Below are 21,655 nucleotides of genomic sequence, written 5' to 3' on the forward strand. Positions count from 1 at the left end.
TAAAAGACATTGACTGGTCATGGGCAGTAAACAAAAATTCACGGCCCATGACCTGTCCATGCCTTGTACTATACACTCCTGACTAAATCTTGGGGAGAGGGGTCGGCCCAGGGCTGCCACGGGTGCTAGAGGGGGGTGGCCTGGGGGCGCCGTGGGTGCTGCAGGGGATGGCCCAAGGGCACCGCAGGCGCTGGAGGGGGAGGCAGCCTGGGGGCGCGCAGCTTGAGAGCCCCGCTGGTGCTGGGGTAGGGGGGGAATTGGCAGGGCTGGCAGGCTCCCTACCTGGCTCCGCACCTCCCCGGAAGTGGCGAAATCCCCTTCCCTCAGTACCTAGGTGGAAGCGCGGCCAACCAGCTCTGCCACTCCCATTGGTCAGGAACCGCTGCCTGCAATGCCTCTGGGAATTGTGTGTGCTCAGCACCTCAGAAAATAAGGTGTGATGGGTGGACAGGGTCAGGAAGGATTTATATGTCTGTCCTGAAGACAAGGGCTGGAGCCACCCCCTGAAACACCTCTCCAGGAATGAATGAAGGACCCTCTGGCTGAAGGGGAAAATAGGCTTCAGGCCTGGGCTCTCCTGACACAGGGTTTTTGTGTGTCAGCGGGAAAGTTTGATAGCAAGGGCCTGTCCAACCTGAACTAGGAACACTGGGAGCAGCCCAGCCTGGACAGAAGGCTTGAAGTGGACTTACAGTTGCCTTATTGTTCTTCTGTTTGTTACAAAAGTGAAACCCTAGGATGGAGGTGAGTTTTGACCCTACACAGGGATGTGCACCACGTTTGCAGTTGGGGCAGTCAACTGCTCATACAGTCTGTTTTGTTTGCAGGAACTAATGGAGATAGAGCATTAAGTAAGCCACTGTATGCCCTTGGCATTTAGTGGAATTGCATGATTTATAATTGTATTACTAATGTCTGTTTATCAGAACAGATGCAGCAAATAAGATATGATTTCACTTCTTAAATTTCATTTTAACCTGTTTTATGAAAAACCACATTAGGTAGAATGGCTCTCAATAGGTACAAATGAGATTATTTTAATATGGGGAAAAGGAAGGCTTTTTCAATTTTAATTCTCCACACACACACCAATCTCGTCAGGGATAGCTTAATTTATTTTATGGGCTAAAGAAGCTCCTGTGTGACTTTTTCTTTATAGCTAGTATGCTCTTAGGAATAGCAGTAAGATTTTTTTTTTATTGATAATCTCCTTTTAAACCTTGGGGAAATTAATATTTATGGAACCAATTTATTAATAACATTAGACTGTTGGTATACAATATAGTATATTATTGTACAATTATCATTTATATAGAAAAATAAATTATTGGAAGGAGAAATGCCATGTCCTAATAGAGACACCTTTAAAATTACTAATTGTCTTTTAATGTGATGTTCAGGTATCTACCTATAGATTCCATGTTTATTTGTTCTAAAGACATTTTTAGAATTTCTATTGGCCAGATTTTCACAGATTGAAATAAGTGCATTTCCCACATACAATTGTTGGTGCATAGTATTTGTGAGGAAATATTTAGCATGTGCATGCATATAGGCCCCAATCCACTGACCTCAACTAGACTACTCATGAGCTTTAAGTAAGGCATGTGTTTTAGTATTTTGTTGAATTGGGGCTACAGTAATTTAGGTCCTGATCGAGCATAGCCCTTAAACACATGCTTTAGTACTTTGTTAGATCAGGGCCTTAGCTAGACACATTTGGTATTGACTCACATTATTTATTTGATTCACAAATATATGTGCTCAGTTGTATATACCTAACTTTGAAAATGTGGCTGAAAGAAATATTTTGTAATGAATTGGATCCATGTGTCTACCATGATACAGCATACCATACAGAATATCTGTATCAATTTGAATTAGTTGAGTTTATTCTGAAAATAGATGACTTGGGAATTTGGACTTCTATCAGGAAGATTCTGAACTTCTGCAAAAGCAGAGCAACTTTGACTTAACTTAAACGTTTATTTAAAATGTGAATATTAAGAAGCTGATATTTTTAAAGAGGTGTAATAGTCTCAGTAGCAGATTTATTTTCTCCTATCGATATTAGCTGGTTTTGCTAACGAGCACTGTGTTGCTCCATTACACATGCAGTGATTACTCAAGGATTAATTTACTTTAAATACAATGAAAAGATCAGAAAGCAAAGCAAATTAGAAAGTACTAACATAATATTCCACCATTTGACAATATAAACAATCCTGTAGTCGCAAATTTGTAGATTAGGGGCCTGAAACAGTTTCCACTCAAGTCATTGGCTGTGGAACTGTACCTTAGATGACCTACTAAGTTTTTCTGATTTATAATGTACAAGATTTTATTTGAAATATATGTTTATAGTCAGAGCAAGGATATTAACTTTGAGTTCTTGCCACTTCTGCCATTTTCTCACTCAAACTGTGTGGAATCAGAATGATGTCATTTTATTCCCTTCTTAGTTTCTAGCAGTGTAATCAAGTGGGTAGTGATGGGTATCAGGAGTCAGGATTCTAGTGTTCTGTCTAGTGTGCTGCCATGGGTGACAATTGTTTGGAGGGTCAGTGCCATGGTGTATAACCTTGTTCAAGTCTCTTAACCTTCCCGTGCCTCAGTTTCCAAACCTGGTTATAATTATTAATTAGCTTTGTAAAACACTTTATCAGAGATGAGTCACATCACAAAATATCTGATACATGCCATCTGTTATTATTGATGGAAATACACATCTTCTTTACAAAATGTATGAATAAATGAAAATTACAAATACTCTTGCTAGTGAGTAGCTCTTTATATTCTCACATAAAAATGAAGAATGCTGTAAATAAAATATTACCATTTTAAACTGTTGCATTACTGCTGAGCCAGACCATCACCGGGAGTGTGCATCCCCTATAAAGTATAGAGCTACATAGCAGCTCCCAGTGTGCCAAATGGTGGAGGGTGAACACATTGCCATGTGAATCCTTGGGTTCTCCCCATCCCCTATGGATGCATTATGGGCACAGGTGCTACTGCATGCTTAGGGCTTAAGTGATGTGCATGGTACATGTCCGAAATAGCTCTGTGGTCGGGGGAAGATTCCTTTGCTCTGCATCTCTCGCCAGCATTCTGCTCAGGTGCTCTGACTGGGCACCGGTAGTTGAGGATTTCCCTTTAACAGAGTTAGCTCTTCCAGTAGTTTAGGGACAAAATACAACCAGTAACAGTATGATTCAACTGAATATTTATTAACATTGGGAAATTATGATTAACATTTAAAAAGTAAATTTTAGAAATGTTGATGATGAAAAAATGTCAGGGGACTGTAGATACTTACACTTTTCTATAAAGTGGCTGCTACCACCACAATCAGTGGATACTAGGTTAGTTGGACCACTGGTCTGATCAAATATGGCAGTTCCCATGTTTCTATGTTGTTTTTCCCTTTCAGATGCCATTTTCTTTCTTTCCTTTTTCTAAAGAAAAATTACAACAGTTCTGAAGAAATAAAGGGAATTACATGGGCTTTATAAACAGATATATGAAAAAGAGGATAAATTTTGGACCTACCAATCTTGACAGCGCATTTTTATTTAAAAATTAAAGTAAATTTCTTATAGAGAGCCAAACATGTAAATAGGCAAAACAAACAAATAAAAAATCATGAAAAGAAAACCAGTGCATAACATTCCAGGTTCTTTGCAGAATCATTGGCAAAATGCAACCAGCCTCAAACCATTATTATGTAGTATTAGTTCTTTCACTTAGACCAGAGGGTTACCCTCTCTGTGAACTGACTTGATCTCTCCATTTCATTAGCACATCCTAGTTTCATTCTGGTTTATTACTTATTGGTGGGGAGCTTGACAGAGTCAGAATTCTCTGAAATGATACTCATTTCAAGATTAATTCATAATTTTTCCTTAATTTTAGGAAGCATTTTTATGTTGTCATTTTAACTCGCTTTCAGAGACTGCTGTTACAATGTCCCTTACTAATTCAGCCTGTTTTGGTCCTTGTTAATTACTATCTTAGATTCTTCACCAGCCTTTTTATAAAGTCTGGATGAATTTATGCATTACTTAATCATCAGCTGACTCATTATAACGTACTTTTGTTGCTAGTTAACATCTTTATGAGAATATTGTAATACAGGAAGGAAGTTGAGTCACTTGCTATTAAAATTACACAATTGGCTTTTGCTGTTTCCAGCAGTCCTGCATCAGCAGTACTAGAAGCTGTGCTTTGGTCATTTCTGTACAATGCTTTGAAATAAGTAGCTGATGAAAAAATTTAAATTGCCAAATAGAAAGGCTGCCTTCCAGTGAAATTTCAGCTTCAAAGAGACTGAATGGATTGGACTAATAGTTCAAGAAGTTGAGAAGACACATCTAAGCCAAAAGTGAACCTGACTTAACATGTTAGCACTCTTGATCAAATCAGTAACCCCTTCAAGTTAGTGCCTTTGAATTCCAAAGTCAGGTAGACCAACAGCCCTTTTGTTATAAATGTGAATTAAAGATTTAAAGATATATATGTTGGGAAAAATCTTGTCAGAAGCATTTACTGGTTTTATGTATAACGGTTATAAATAGGTATAAATGTGCCATTGGTTTTGGATTTTAATACTGTTTTTCTTGAGTGCTGCTTTACTTTCCATTTGGAGGATTATTCTTAAATTAGTTGTATCTTTTTCATTTTCAATTTTCCACAACAGACCAATATGTTCATGTATACATACATTTGGTCTCACCTGTGATAAAAAGAAATTTAACAGTAATTCCTGCTGATAAGTGATCAGGATGACTTGACTTTTATTTACTGAACTTCTTCTGTTTTTAGAATAATATATAAATGTTCCATGTGTGACACCGTGTTTACCCTGCAACCCTTGCTGTATCGCCACTTTGATCAACACATTGAAAACCAGAAGGTGTCTGTTTTCAAGTGTCCGGACTGTTCTCTTTTATATGCACAGAAGCAACTTATGATGGATCATATCAAGGTGTGTGAGCATCTCCTTTCATTTGAATTCTTATACAGCATTTGTCACATTTAAAGCCTTACACAAAATCATCACAGAAAAGCACAAAATTATGAGAAAACTACTAAAAGTAATAGGTGGTAGTTATTCCTAAAGAGTAATTTGCAGTTAATATCTCTAAGCAGTTAAAATATAGAATCTGTATGTTCTAGTCACTAACTCGATTTCTCTGTGTGAACATTAGTATTTTATATATTGCCAGTGACTGTGTGTATTGCATGCAAGATGATATATTATAAAAATAATACTGGTTACAGTGAGATTTATGCACCCAATCCTGCTAAGTGTTGGCATCTCCTACAGTGTGTGCTAAGTATCATCAGCTCTCGCTGAAGTCAGTTGGGAGTTGATGGTGCTTAGCTCATTACAGAATCAAGCTTTCTGTACTCAGAACTCACTGATAAGAGAAACATTGTGTTACTTGTATGGATGCAGAAATATATATACCCTTAGAAGGTAAAATTAAACAGAGTATCTCATAACTATATTTACACAAGAAGATGATTTACTGGAGAACTCTGGCTGTTATCCTTCCAATCTGTGCTATTAAGAGATAATAACCCCACCCCACCCATTCCCAGCTGCAATTGGTTAGCCATTTATTTTAAATATATTGCTTTACCTTGTTTTTAAAGCACTGGAGGGCTTAGCAACTCTTAGATTCCTTAAACCACAAGGGTGTGATTCATCATTGCCCTGTACCTTGTGTCATCATGCGCCATTGTAAAGTGGTGTGAACCAGAATAGTGGCATTTGACATCCACTTTGCATTTCCTTTACACTGACATAAATGACTTAACAAGGTGCAGGGCAGTGGAGAATCAGACTCCTAGTCTTTGCTGAAATCAGCACGTTGAATTTCAGCCTGAGCTATGGCACTTACTACCTGGGAAGTAGCTGAGATTTGCGCTGAAGGCAAAAACAGCAATTCTGAGAAACCAGCTCTTTTAAAAACACACAATATACCCTAAAGTTCTTTCTCATCTACACCCCAGATAGGGGAGGAGACTAGAAATTATTTTTTCTTTAAATTCCGGGGTTTTCTGCTGCGAATATGATGCCATAAACAACTGAATCCCACTATGGCAATTTGTATTCCAGAAAAACTGGTTTCAAGTATTGTACCAGACATGGTTACCTCCTGACCATTGCATGCACTCTCATACGTTTGTCTTCAGGTTATGTATCTGCTCTTAGGTGACTTTATCCTATAGTTGAAAATATGAGGGAAAATAGCATATTTGTCAAATGTATGGGATGACAAAAGATGTTTTGAGAAGTGAGGACAAGGTATTTTCAGTGCTCTAAACCTCTGTTAGCTCCCATTTTAAGACCTGTGACACATTTTCGGTGAGAATTTATGTCATAATCTTGTTGCATTTTGCCAGATACTTTAATTATTATTGACCTGCAGTAATGTTTATTAAGCTAGCCCTTTACTTGCCTTCGTATCTAACTCTTGCATCATTTTCTTGCTCAACGATCAAGCAAGGGGATATACTTCTCTTAGCAACTTACTGAAAGCATCCCCTTTGTGCTGTGTACAGCTTCTTCAGTTCTAAACAGGAATAAATAGTGGCATATACACACACATGCATATATAGTTATATGTGTATTGTTTGTACAGTATTTGAAACCAATTGGTTTTAAGGCAGAGGTGGAGTTGATAGCTACACCTATAGTTAAGATTGCTTAACTCTTTCCATTATAAGGCCCTGTTTTTAGTTGCTTATCACTTTTTACTGTTTGGGCTGAAATCTTGTATGTCTCAGGCTGATTTTTAATTTAATTGAAAATGATTTAGCTATTCTTGAGAACAACATTGGGGAATGATATGTTGTTTTGTTCACATTAAAAATTCTTACAGCCATTTCATTGAGGGTGGGGTTCTCTGGAAAAAAATGTGTGATCATGTAATTAAAGACTGTTTCATAATGGATACAAACAAGAGGGGTGAATTAAGCTTGCCTGGGCAGCCTTTTAAGTGCTTAACTTTGCAATTTTAATGTTCTTTTAATGTATTTTTTTTGGTATGTAAAGAATAAAACATTTGACTCTGATAGCTAACATTATCTTAAGTTAAAAATGTGCAGAATACTTTAAAATGAGCAACCATTTTTACACCTTTCCTCCACACCCCAGAAATTATGTCTTTTTTTCATTACCTTTCATAGAGTTTTTGTCAACTTGTAATGGGAATAGATTTAATTACATTAGCTAGTAGCTTATTTAGACATGCTAAAAAGAGTTAACCTTTCATCTTTTTAAATGTCAAATGGGTGAAGTGAAAGCACCTTATCTTTTTAGTCACCGTTTTTTAATGAAACATTTTGGTTTTGAAAGTAAATGGCATTAATTTCTGTAGAGACCACTTAAACAGAAAGACAGTTCTGTCCCACAGCACAGCTGAGTATGACATTTGCGAGGTACCTGGCAAACAGCCAATGGGAATCATCTGGTTATCCTACAAAGAAGAGCCTAATACTGAGATAGTTTGGCTTTGCTAAAGTATCAGCTTTATATCCCAGTATCAGTTTCCTCTGGTTCAACAACATATTGAATGGTTTTGGCTGCTGGGTCTACATGCTCAGCCCAGCTATAAGATAGGATGATTATATTCGGAGTGGCTGGACATGCAAACCAGCAAGGCAAAGGTAATGGACAGTGTAAGAGGCCATGAGAACACTGGCAATTGGAAGGCAAGACTTTCATATGTGAAGGTAATCTCCTGACTGGCAAATTCGTGGTTGAAAGGGATTATTAACTGAGTTATTTAATCTTTCAAAAGCCATCTTTACTTGTATCTCTTTCCCAATATTGCTGCCCAAACTCTGTCAATGCAAACATATTTACAGGAAAGCATAAGCTAAACTGTACATCAGGTGGTCCACATTAGGGAAGATTGTTCCACTTTATTGTGCAAGTAAAATGAAAAATTAGAGTTAATCATGTTAAAGAAGGCCTTTTAAGAAAGCTCTCCCCCCCCCCCGCCAAAAAAAAGCAAGTTAAACCTCTCACTCACACATTTTTATGTTGCTTGTTTGTACTGCAACCTTGTTTTTATCTAAACATGTTTTGGGTGTCCTTATATTACAAGTGGTCTGATAAATAGATTTATATCATGAGGGGTAGAAAGAAGTAAAGCCTTTAGTCAGATAATTTTTTACATTTTAGCCACACCAATAGCAAACTCTTTTGTAACGTTTTTATTGTTTATATTTTAGTCTATGCATGGAACGTTGAAAAGTGTTGAGGGGCCACCAAACTTGGGTATAAATTTGCTCCTGAGCACTAAACCCACAACTCAAAACTCAGCCAGTCACAACAAAGAGGATACAAAATCCGTCAACGGAACAGAAAAGCTGGAGAAGAAATCTCCCTCTCCTGTAAAGAAAGCAGAGCCCAAAAAAGTAACCAACCCTGGCTGGACGTGCTGGGAATGCGATCGACTCTTCACTCAGAGAGATGTGTACATATCCCACATGAGGAAAGAGCATGGAAAGGTAAATTACTGTAGCTTCCAAATTAGATGAATTAATACTAAAATAGAAACAGTTATTTTTTTTTCAAATTCAGTAGACCTTTATAAATAGAGTGATAATGTTTCTGATTATTTCATTTTGTGCTCTATTTTTTTCTTCCCTGTTCTCATATCCATTTCCTTTTTCCTTTTATATTGCTTAGCTTTTTACGTTTCTACTGAAAGACTCTCATCGCCCTCAGTTAATTGTAGGGTTATTTAGTCAATAAAAAAGGTTGTTCAAGAACAGATGGAATGACTGAAAAAAGTTCCTATGAAAATTTTCTGAGTCAGCTAAACTGATTTCTGATTCTCTTTCCATTCCCCTCCCCTCACACTGCTTTAACAGTTTGGTTCCAGGGGACATAATTTTTTTTGTTTTTGTTTGGCCAGATGAGTGTGGTTGTTGTAAATTACAGACCTATGTTGCATTCCTCATGCATCTTTGACTGCCTCTTCTAGGTCTAATAACATTTAGAGCTAGTCAAAAAATAGAAAAAAAATCCACCAAAAAACCCCATTTTTCTTCTTCGAGTAGTGTTCCTATGGGTGCTCCTCTTCAGGTGCCCATGCGCCTCTTGAGCCTTTGATCAGAGATTTTCCGTTAGCAGTGTCCATTTGGCCTTCACATTCTCCAAATGCTTCCTCATGCCAGACACTGAGAATATACAGGGATGCGTGGTTGAACCTCTGTCAGTTATTTCTCAGCCATCTTGGCCTGAGATAGAGCTTGAGCAGGTCTGCCTTGAACGTGCCTCTGCTATCTTGTATACACTTTTTTCTTATCATTGTTTGTTTAGTTAGTATAGGTTAGTTATTAGTAATAGTTTTAGTTAGAGATATGTAATGAGAGGATTGTTTTGTTTCTCTCCCTCCCCTTGGGGAGCCTTATTCTCCAGGTAGGGCATGCCTGGCTCGTCAAGTTTTATACTCTGCCTCTCCTGCCGAGAGGCTCTACCTCTTAGCGATAGCCACTGTAAGTGTGTCCATTGCTTGGGTGAGTGCCATATCTCCCAGAAGTGAAGCTTCTGCCTGGCTCTCAAATCCAGGTTAAGGAAGAAATGGGAGATTAAACTCAGACTGTTGAGGATGCAACACTCCCTTTGACAGCTTTTGAATCAGGTTAGAAAAACCTTCCGTACATCTGTCTCTGGACAGATCGAGAACTCCTTCAATCTTGGCAAACACGTCCCCTTAGAAATAGGAAGATTTTGGAGGCTTCGGCTAAGGTTTCTAAAAAGAGGAGTGCAGACTCTCATCTTAAGAAGCCAGCTCCAAAAAAACCCAGGTCCCCTTCGAGATTTACGGTCTCCAAAGCCTCAACCTCTCAGCTTAGTATTGTTGAGTCGAAGAACTCCTCCTCCAGTTCTGGTGGAGCTGGAAAGTCCTGGAGCTTGGCTCCAACAGGGCCACAGCACAAGGAGAGCATGTGTAAACATTCCAAACTGACACCAGTGGGCTCAGCCCTCCGTCAGTACCTACCCATTCAGCACCCTCGGAACCAAGCAAGCAGTGGCTCCAAACACCATTGATGCCTGCGTTGTTAGGGCCCTCCTCCACCATAAGCTTTGGCCTCTGCATCCTCAGTACCATGTCAGTACCATTCTCCTACTTGGTACCACAGGAGTCCAGATACACTAAGGACCTGTCTGTAACAGACGAACCAAAGTCCTCGCTTTCTACAACCCAAAATTAATCTCTGAATCTACTGCTTTATGTGATCCCATTATGAATATGTAACTAATACTAAATGTAAATGAAGCAGTATTTAAAATAGAAAATCTCGCAAACCGGGACTAACTAGTTTTCCAGGGGCAATAAAAAACATGATTTACCTGGTAGAAACTACCTCTGATAAATATCATGCCATTTCTGCCACCCCAACCTGAGACCTCAACCTCATACTCAGTTACTTTATGAGACCTCCATTTGAACCAATGGCAACCTGTTCGCTGCTCCATTTATCTGTGAAGGAAGCCTTTTTAATAGCCATCATGTCAGCCTATAGGATCAGAGAGATTGGAGCCTTGATGGCAGATCACCCCTTTAAGGTCTTCAAGCATAAAGTGTATTTATGGCCACACCCTAAATTTTTACCTAAGAGTACTGTTGGAGTTCCACCTTAACCAATTCATTCATCTACCTGTGTTTTTTCCAAAACAGCATAGCTCTTTGCATGTGACCTGTTCTCATGTCTTGGATATTAGAAGGGGGTTGGCTTTATATTTAGATAGGACCAAACAATTTTGAAATGTCACCTAGACTGTTCATCTGTTTCACAGATAGTCTCTGTGTACAGATCATGGGTCTATCAAGATAGATATCTGGGTGTATTATCACTAGTTTTGGTACTGCGGACATTCACCCCCTGCAAATGGTGATAACGCAGTCTACCAGATCACAAGCAACATCCACAACATTACTTAGGAATGTGTCAGTATCTGAGATATTAGGGCTGCAACATGGGCTTCATTATATACATTTTCTAAACATTACACTTTGATCCATGCCACTAGATCCGATATGGCAGTTGGTAATGAAGTACGATCTTCAGTTCTGGACTTAGTTCCAAAACTTCCTCTTCTCTCTGGGAATACTGCTCGGAAGTCATCTGAAGTGAAGCACCCATAAGGACACTACTTAAAGAAAAAAAGATTACTCATCTTGTGCAGTAACTGCAGTTTCTCAAGCTGTGTCCTCCTTGGGTGCTCCACTACCTGCCCGCCTTCCCTTCTGCTTTGGACTGTTCTCTATGGAACATTTGCGTGGAGAAGGACCTGAGGGCAGTTCACCTGCACATCCCTATATAGCCCCGGTGTCCAACACAATAAGATATAGGGAGCATGCATGGGCTGAACAGACACAGTTAATGGAAAATCTCTGATCAAGGGCTCAAGAGATGCAGACACACATGAAGTGGATCATCCATAGGGACATACTTTTCGAAGATCCACAATTACTGCACAAGTGCACAATCTCTTCTTCAAAGTTACCAACATTTTCTGACTTGTTCTATTGACATTTCAAACATCGGAACAGCTTGTAACAGACATTTACAAAAGAAACAAAATATGCTAGAGCAGTGGTTCCCAAACTTGTTCCACTGCTTGTGCAGGGAAAGCCCCAGTATGTCCCTCAGCCTGCGCCGCTTCCAGCAGCCCCCATTGGCCTGGAGCAGCGAACCGTGGCCACTGGGAGCCGCGATCGGCCGAACCTGCGGATGCGGCAGGTAAACAAACCGGCCCGGCCTACCAGGGGCTTTCCCTGCACAAGCAGCAGAACAAATTTTGGAACCACTGTGCTAGAGAAATGTTTCCTTTTTTCCCCAATTGTGGAAATTCCTGAAAATTATAATGGCCTGCAGTGCAGGTAGACATTACTCTGTGTTGCACTAGTGTCAGGTTCATATCTCATGACCAAAGAGGGGTAGATATAGGAGCTTTATGTGGAAATATATATACGGAATTTTCTATCTGTATATTTGGAAAAGGAGAGAATTCTAGCTTCACAACGAGACATGTCCCTTCCTTCTAGATCTAGCACTCCTGAGATATAAAACCATGACATTATTATGTATAGAAAACTATTTTAGGTAGTTTTTACAGATTTCTAAAATCTGTAGGACTTGTTGAAAAATTCCAAATTTTAATTACTTTTTTTCCCAAAATGTCAGCACAGAAAAAAGACTAAATTTTTGTGAAACGATGTAAATGAATTTCCCATTTTTCAAAAATGTATTTGTGGTTTTTCTCTCCAGGGAGGCCTCTATAGTTGGATTCATGGTGCTAACGAAGCCTGGCTTTACAGGTGGAGGATATGAAAAATAGTACCAATAAAAACAATTAAATTCTCAAAAAAAGCTTTTTTTCCTCTGAAATAGGCTGAGTAAAGAGAATACATGGGGGTGTGATGTGGTATAACATTTTTGGATGGCCCATATAACACATTCGTGGCTTCACCATGAGAAGTAGTCATCCATAGCTCTTGCCGAACTTTAAAGCATACCACGAGGCATTTATATATTCTAAAAATGTGGTTTCAGATTGTCTTCAGCTCATGTCCCTCCAAATGTCTTTTCTTTTAGAAACGTGTACAAGGGATTTATACCCTGAAGAAGCATGCTACTTAAGAAACATAAGAACAGCCATACTGGGTCTGACCAATGGTCCATCTAGCCCAGTATCCTGTCTTCCAACAGTGGCCAATGCCAGCTGCTTCAGGCGGAATGACCAGAACAGGGCAATTATGGAGTGCTTACCTGTAAGAATGTGAGTAGTCCCATAAGCTTCAGTGGGGCTCCTTACATGCTTAAAGTTAGGCACATATTTAAATATCTTGCTGAACAGAGTCTTAATCCCTCAAATGGGACTAATAATTTTGCAATATCACAGGAGAAAATGGTTTAAAAATTTTTTCAACTGGCCTAAGGAGTCACGATTTTAAAGATTAAATATAAAATGGAAGTTGGGGTCAGACAGGACTGTGTCTGTAAAAACTTCTAATTTAGGATTAACCCCATTTGATATATTTTCCCCATTATCTGTCAGAGGTCCTGCAGTCATTCCTAAGCAGTGTAACCATTAGGGAGGATGTGCACACCAGCTGACGATCTGGCATTCGAAACTGTAGAGATGAAATAACTGTCCCTAAAATCATCTTCAGTTCCTCTTATTTCTGGCAGCACAAGCAATCGGAAACATTCCCTTTTGTCCTCAGCCTGTTGTAAAGTTAGGATTTAGGGTTGTTTGGGGATTTTAAGTTAGGTTGGGCAGATCTGGAGAGGTGTTCTACATTCAAGACATGTACCTCTGTGACATTGAAATGCCCATATGAGATCAAGGGTTTGAGAGTTGTTTAAGAATTGGTATTTATGTAGGGGCTATTTGGCTGCAGGGGATAGGAATGAATGGAGCCAGAACTTAATGTCATCCTCCTGGAAAAGTCCTTGCTGCTCATTGCTTTGAAGCTGATGGATAGGAATAGATGGATTCACCTCTGGAGCCCAGTTCCCAAGCATTGATCCAAGAACTCGGATCAGAAGTCCCAAATGGAATACTGGGAGATTCTGATTTACCTGGCCAGTGCCCATGAGAAAAAGAGGAAGGAGAGGAAGTTTGAGTCACTCTGGAGGAAAGGCGTGGTCTCTGTCCTAAAAGGAAGAAATGATCCTAGATATCAGATATTTCTTCTTCTAGGCACAAGGCAGACTCTGGATCAGACTATGTCTCAGTGCCATCCTCTCACTTGAACCTGAATGGCAAGTATAAGCAATCCTCAAATCAGAGCACTTCAGCTCAGTGTCTGAGTGATCTGGATTTCCTTCTATGGGCTCAGTGCTCCTATCTAGGGTCCAACCCAGTTCTTTCAGATCTGTTGCATATTCAGACCCAGAGAGTCCTTGGATCTAAGAGTCTCCTAGTTGGGAGGGGATAGTTTGAGTGAACCAGGAGCCTGGTTTTAATTAGCTCAGTTGAAGGCTCATCTAAGTCAAAGTGATCTACATTAGATCTGTCAGCATCCTTTTGGCTTTTTCTTTCAATCCTCTGTTCCAGTGGGGGACTGACTTATCAATTTCTGAAGTGTTTAAGCTGTCAATAAAATTAAATTATGGCTGCGAAGATAAACTTCTAATTGTAAACCTTCTAGTTTTCTGAGTGAGCAGTGTCTTTCCTGCAAGCTCAAGATGATAGACCTGCTGTTTAAGGGACTGACTTGCTGAGTTCTTGGATTGGTGATATGCTAAATCAGTTATAGGGGACATTAACAATGGCTTGTTCTTTGAGCTTTTGCAGCCCATAAGTAGGAAGAAGTGTTCTTCGGATACTAGAGACCCTCTGGCCATTCTCACTAGGAGTACCATCACTACAGATGATTCCATTAATCTTTTCTCTTTTAGAGAAACACAACACAATAGAGGGCTTTTATGCTGGCACCTGCAGCTGCGTCTATTTCAAGCAAGTACAATTTTGAAAAAAATCTCCTGAGAGCTCAGAATGAACTGACATAAATTGTTCTGCTTCTTTCCTTTCTTTTTGGGATTGTTTTTCCCACCTCCTTCCACATGGTAGTCTATAATATAAAACCATTAGATCCTCGAAATTATGAAGAAGGCTTATGTCCTACAATGGAATGCCATGCTATACCCCATCTTTCCGCATGCCTTTTCAGGGATCTTTCCTGTGAGTTGATGTTGTGACATGAAATCACCGTGCATCAAATTTGGCAGAGCAGTGCTTCAGTCTATTTTCAATTAGGTATCCCTCATCCTTCCTCCTGCAGTTATCTTTGCTGCTTCCAGAGTGAAGATCTGCAGATGCAATTTGGCAGTGGAGAAGGGGTTATTTAAAAGTAACTGGAGTTATCTGAACATTGCCTATGTAAATTCAAACCGATCCTCCCTTTTTCCCCTCTGTCTTTGGTGGCAGAGAAGAATTGAAAAGGGGGCAAGGGCATCTCTTTTTTAATTACAATTTACAGTAATAGGTAGGTGTGTGCATGCCTCTTAATGGTCACACAGTTTAGAAATTGTTCTGGGACCAGTGACTCCTAAAGTGTCCTCAAAGAATAAAAGATCTTGGTAAGTAACCTTACTTTGTTATTTTTAAAAGATTGAAAATGTCTGCTGCCTTTGATTACCTTGCTAGTTAATATTTTATTCTTTTTCCCTTCTTTAAAGCAAATGAAGAAACATCCTTGTCGACAATGTGACAAATCTTTCAGTTCATCCCATAGTCTATGTCGCCACAATCGTATCAAACACAAAGGCATTAGGAAAGTTTATACCTGCTCGTAAGTTCTACTTTTAATGTTCTTTAAGATCAATGGAGCCAAAGGTAAAGAAAAAAGTAGAGGCTGTTGTCAGTTTATCTGCACTTCTTGTTTATGCAAAACCAAACATCTAATTAATTCAGTTAGATCAGTAAACTTATTATATGAATGCATGGATCAACTCTGAATTTGAATGACAACCGGAGTATCTGTACTGTCCCACTTATGTATAATATAGCACAGTGGTTCTCAACCAGGGATATGTGCACCCCTGGGGGTACTCAGAGGTCTTCCAGGGGGTACCTCAACTCGTCTAGATATTTGTCTAGTTTTACCACAGGCTACATAAAAAGCACTAGCAAAGTCAGGTACAAACTAAAATATCATACAGACAATGACTTGTTTATACTACTCTATATACTATATACAGAAATGTAAGTACAATATTCCAATTGATTTATTTTATAATTATATGGTAAAAATAAGAAAACAAGCAATTTTTCATTAATAGTGTGCTGTGACACTTTTGTATTTATGTGTCTGATTTTGTAAGCAAGTAGTTTTTAAGTGAGGTGAAATTGGAATATGCAAGATAAATCAGACTCCTGAAAGGGGTACAGTAGTCTGGAAAGGTTGAGAACCATTGATCTAGCATATTGCTTTATGGACTTAAAATAATTAGCATAGTAATGGGTATCACCTGTTTGGTTATTGGGCAGGATCTGCCATACTCTAAATCCATTTCAGGCTGATTTCAGCTGATCTACTAAGTAGTATCGAGTTGCATTAGTCACTCATTATATGATCTGGTTGGCCACTGTTCCATCTGTTCCATTTGTCACGTGATGAGCATCAAGAGCTCCTATTTTGACCTGCATCGCCTTTAAAAGAAAGCATAGTGTGTATGTTCATTTTAATGTCAGAATCATCTGTTTGTATCATAAAGTATATTGTACTTTTTGAATTAGCAATGTAGTTATCATAGAAAATGTTAATTCCCAAAAATAGAGATATTTTGAAAGAGAATATTGGCGTATATCTCTTTCCCCTGTTCTCTTCTGGGCACACCCCTTCCAGGAACCATTCTAGAACACCCCCATCCCCAACCCAAACATCACTTGGGGTATGTTAAATAATATCCAAGCCCCACAACCACCTCCAGCTGAAGGAGCAAGCCAGATGGGGAGATAAGATTGCTCTCTTGACCAACCTGGATGCATGCCAAGAACAGCAGGCACAAGTGAAGTGGAAATGGAGCTACGAAGGGATGCCTGGTTCACAGAGGGAGGTGAATCAAGTCCAGAGACTTAGAAGAATCCAGGGCTGAGGTCAGACTGAAAAGTTTCTACAGTGCCTAGCTCAATGGAATCCTGGTCTATAAATAAGACTCCTAGGCACTAGTAAAACAAATAATAATAATAATAATGATATTTGGAATCCAATTTCAGACTGTAGGGGAGACGTTTGCTGCCCAGGTGAAGCTTGGATTGGGGAGGGGAGATGAAGAATGGGTGTGTCTAATTTTAGCCACCGGTGATGTGGACAGAAGAGTAGAGGGGAAGGAGCTCAGATACTTCAGTTTTCACTTTGTCTCCCGTGTCTGCTTCTAGGATTTTACATCAGAGATATCCACAGCGAGAGAGAGGTTAATTTGCTCAGATATTTGTAACTAATTGTGTATTTGGTAATTTTGTTTACTTTTTAATACTTTTGTATACAAACTTGGTTAGAAAAATATTGGCGTTTTCTTTAACAAATTGCACTGGTGCCTGGATGTAGTGCACTACTTCATATCTGTCTTGTTTTTAAAAAAAAAAGATTGTTTATAAAAAAGGTAAACATTTGACCATATGTATCTCTGCTTTGCATTTATACAGGCACTGCCCGGATTCAAGACGCACTTTTACTAAGCGGCTGATGTTAGAAAAACATATTCAGTTGATGCATGGCATTAAAGACCCTGATGTGAAAGAAATGACAGAATCAACCAATATAGAAGAAAGTGAAGTAAAAGAAGACACAAAGGTAAACACTTTAGGAGTACCTCTTTCAACAATGAATTTTTTGGTCCGTTCTTCTTTGTGTGAAGTTAGACCTTTTTATAGATACATAGATTTTAGGGCCAGAAGGGACCATGATGATTGTCTAATCTGATTTCCTGTTTAACATAGGCCAAAGCATTTCACTCAGTAATTCCTGCATCAGGTCCATATAGGGAGACCAGATAGCAAGTGTGAAAAATTGGGATGGGGTGGGGGGTAATAGGTGTCTATATAAGAAAAAGCACCAAATATTGGGACTGTCCCTATAAAATGGGGACATCTGGTCACCCTAGGTCCATAGCTTGTGGTTGAACTAGGGCATGTTTATTAGAAAGACATCTAGTCTTGACTTAAAGACTTCAAGTGAGAGAGAATTCAGCCCCTCTCTTGGTGAGTTGTTTCAATAGCACCTTTTTAAAGGTGCTCTGTTGGAAGTTCTGCAAACCCAAATCTTTTATCAACCAAACAACTACAGCTTAGATAGAAGCAGAAGCTAGAAGTACAACCTTCCTCAGAATACCGTGTCCGTGTGCTGCAGTCCCATGCTGGAGGGAGCACCCCTGCATGTGAGAGGCTAGCGCAGTCTCCTTGATTATTCAGTCCTTGTTCAGCCTGCTAGGACTTCTAACAGTGATGCCAATTTATTGATAACTCGTGGTAACTTTGTTATGTGGACATATGTTTACTGGCAAACTGGCACCACCAAACTCATTTCACATAGGACGCTGAATAACCATCACATAGTAATAATACCAATTTAGGCTCAGTTTAAAGTAGTAATTTAAAAATTAAAAATTTGCAGTAATCCATAGAATAAGGCAGTCCTCCTGCAGTGCCGAATGAATGAGCGGTGTTGACTAGCACTGAACAATCCTCCTTGGCCAGAGGAACACTGATCCAAAAACAGAGCTCTGAATGTTCATGATATATATTAAGTATCTTGGTTTTATTGAGACAGGCCTCGTGCTCCATTTGATGCCTGGGAATTTCTTTCAGGACACCTGGAATAGTCCCATTTTTTTTCATTACATTAATCAAATGTTTGAATTTTTTTTATCGACATTTATTTCCATACTGAGTAAAATGTGCTTTGTGTTTACCAGAAATAAAAGGTAGAGTGGAATTAGTGTTCAGTGTGATGAAGAATGTTAGGAGTGAAGAGAAAACTAAAATGGCTATAGGGTGCTATCAGAGCTATTGAGTTGCATAGGGTGAATGTTAATGACACTTGTTCAGTGTTTAATGATAAACTCATTCTGTACACTAAGAAATATGCACGTCTTTGAGTCAGAGGCTGATGGTGGTGACACCAGCACACATTTTTTAAAAAGGGAATTTTTGTGTGACTGTTTCCCTACCCTAAAAAATGTTGCCATGAAATTGTCCCCCCTTTCTACAAACATTTTTTGAAAATAGGGTCATGTTAGGTATATAGTCTTGAAATATAACGTGGATTCTCAGAGCCAAATAGGTAAGTGAAGGATTCTTGAAAAATATGCCTCTTGAACAATAAAATGAAGAAACAGATTGGTAGTAGATTAGTAATCAAAAATTGTACTCAGTAGTCATCTTTCTCCAGCATCTCCTTTTGGCCACAAATAATCAGGAGGTGATTTACAGTCATCATCATGCATGGAATAAAATCAAATCCAATTAAGATTGAGATTCTGAAAGTAAGCACTAAAGTGCTGATAGAATGATATCCTAAATATATCCATCATTACTGTATCATTGAATATTATATTTTAATACAGTAATACTGGAAGACATTTATTAATGTTCGTACAATGCACCAAATGCTGTTACCTAGCTAGCAAAATCAATCTGAACTGATTCTTATTAACATAGATGGTTGTTTCTATTATTTCAGAGATTGGATTTAGCAGGGGGTTATTGGAACATATCCATGGAAGATTTTTAAGTCCACAAGTGGTAAATATTCATGAGAAGAACTGTGTATTTATAACTGCATAAAATACACTTTTCTTGTTTTTTAGGTTCCTAGTCCAAAGCGTAAATTGGAAGAACCTGTACTGGAATTCAGGCCTCCCAGGGGAGCAATCACGCAGCCATTGAAGAAGTTGAAGATAAATGTTTTTAAAGTCCACAAATGTGCTGTGTGTGGCTTTACAACAGAAAATCTTCTTCAGTTTCATGAACATATCCCTCAGCACAAATCTGATGGCTCTTCGTATCAGTGCAGGGAATGTGGCCTCTGCTATACCTCTCATGTATCTCTCTCCAGGCATCTCTTCATTGTACATAAGCTGAAGGAGCCTCAGCCAGTATCGAAACAGAACGGGTCTGGGGAGGATAATCAACAAGAAAATAAACCCAATCATGAAGATGAATCATCTGACAACATGGTATCAGACCGAAAATGCAAAGTGTGTGCAAAGACATTTGAAACTGAAGCGGCCTTAAATACTCATATGAGAACACATGGCATGGCCTTCATTAAATCTAAAAGATTGAGTTCAGCTGAAAAGTGATCAGATATTTGAGAAGCAAAAATCTGTCTCCACATTGGAATATAAATGACATTTTTGTTATAGAAAGTTCTCCATATAATAGTGTTAACAGTACAGTTCAGGCTGTTGCAATATATTCTACATAAATGTATCCTCTTCACCTCATTGTCTATACGCTCAACAAGCATTAAAACAGTATTTGAGTTGAAAAGAGTTTGTATATATTTAAACTAACAATTTTTATACTCTTTGTTACGTGTTTGTATTGATATTTAGTGGGAAATCAGTTGTTTGTTTTGTTTGTTTTGTAGTAAGTTTCTTTACAACAGAGTTCTTAATACAGGGGCAGTTCCTTCGGTTCCGTTAAACTGTTTTATATATGAAATTCTTCTGAAAGAAAGTTTAATTAATGAAACTGCACCAGAAAGCAGTGCTTTTATGTGTAGGGAAGATTTTGAAAATCAGTGGGACTTGTGCTTCTAAATCTCTCAGGCGGTTTTGAAAATCTTTCCCTAAGGAATAGTCACTGCATCTATAGAGAATACAGTGTTGGGTTTAGGCAGTAACACCAGAAATACCAAGTATTTACTATTCAGGGTGCATACTCCTTCGAAAGTCATTGCACTTTTGAAAACATGTTACTGCACAACTGGGCATCACTACATAATTTGTTTAGGCCCTGCAAGGAGGTCTTTAAGGTCACACAAAGTTAAAATTGTTACAGAAGGGCTGGGCTGCTGTGGATTAAACAAATAAGATGTAATTAGATAAATACGTTTTATAATTATGGTGGGTTTTGTCATATTATTTATTTAACATTATATAGAAGTGAGTACACAGCATTGTGTATTTTCCTTTCTTCTGGCTCTTGGAAAAAAAATAGTTTAATTCTTTGGCTGTGTGAGTTGGTATTTCCCAGCTCTGTATGCTAATGCCAAATGTTCTGGTGCTCAATGTTATGTCCAACCACAACTGTCAAGAAGGTAATACACCAGCCTATTTAAGTAAAAGTTGGCCTTTCAACATTCGCACAGACCATCTGAAACTAATTCAGTCATTTCAAAAAGTATACCTAATATTACTGGTTATGCTTTCTTGAAGTACAGAAAAGGTACCATACTGTCCCTTTCATATATAGTTCTCTGTGAGAGTTATATTTTTGTTTGTTTGCTTTTGCATTTTATACCTTGTATGTATCCCTAAACAAATTTTGTACCTTTTTTTAAAAAAAATTGTGTATATATAGATATCCGCATGATATACTGTAGTAATTGTTCGGTTCTTTAAAAGTCTTGCTGCTGTCAAATGTTACTATACACTATGTCCATTATAACTGTATTAAACACATTTCATATGTAAATAAATGTGGCACATTTTGCCCTTAAAGATTTGTGAGATTCTGTTATTTATTATTAAATTCTAACAGCATTAGAAACCTGAACTTCTATGTAAAAATTCCTCTTGCCACTCTGTGTTGTATATCAGAAAATTTAGCTCTACTTTTTCTCTCCATCCATGTTCCTAAGTTGGTTGATTAGTAGATGCTTGTTATCCCCTTTATACACTACTCAAGTATTAGGTGGTTATGCAGTACTTCTGTATGCTAAAGCTTATAGCTGAAGTTGCAGGTTCCTGGTATGTTTTTGTCAGTTATGTGCACTGGCTATCATTGCCCTTTTGTTAAGTGTATACCTCTTTAACACTTGTTTGTTGATGAGCACTGTCAACTGTACAGCAAATAAGTTATCACTATGCAGCAATGGTGTTTTGTATACAGTGAACAGATAATAAAGGTTAAATTTGCACAGGCATTATTAATACTTTTTGT

At 38.5% G+C, this 21,655-nt stretch overlaps 1 protein-coding gene across 11 annotated transcripts in view; it reads left to right on the top strand.

The window, feature by feature from the left end:
* The window catches only part of ZNF532 (zinc finger protein 532), an 83,983-nt gene extending 62,345 nt beyond the window's left edge, over nucleotides 1-21,638 (top strand). For 10 of the 11 annotated variants that reach the window (XM_008163361.4, XM_005303858.4, XM_042860217.2 and 7 more), the window contains 5 exons: nucleotides 4,825-4,987; nucleotides 8,251-8,529; nucleotides 15,223-15,335; nucleotides 17,192-17,339; nucleotides 19,354-21,638. In XM_008163361.4, coding sequence (XP_008161583.1) covers nucleotides 4,825-4,987; nucleotides 8,251-8,529; nucleotides 15,223-15,335; nucleotides 17,192-17,339; nucleotides 19,354-19,848 — 1,198 coding nt within the window. In that variant the 3' untranslated portion in view covers nucleotides 19,849-21,638. Of the gene's footprint in view, nucleotides 1-4,824; nucleotides 4,988-8,250; nucleotides 8,530-12,630; nucleotides 12,815-15,222; nucleotides 15,336-17,191; nucleotides 17,340-19,353 lie in introns of all 11 variants that reach the window. The other variant, XR_010602126.1, reaches the window with a different exon arrangement.
* The last annotated feature ends 17 nt before the right edge of the window (nucleotides 21,639-21,655 follow it).

This window comes from Chrysemys picta, chromosome 6 (assembly GCF_011386835.1).
Source record: "Chrysemys picta bellii isolate R12L10 chromosome 6, ASM1138683v2, whole genome shotgun sequence".
Taxonomy (NCBI): Eukaryota; Metazoa; Chordata; order Testudines; family Emydidae; genus Chrysemys; species Chrysemys picta.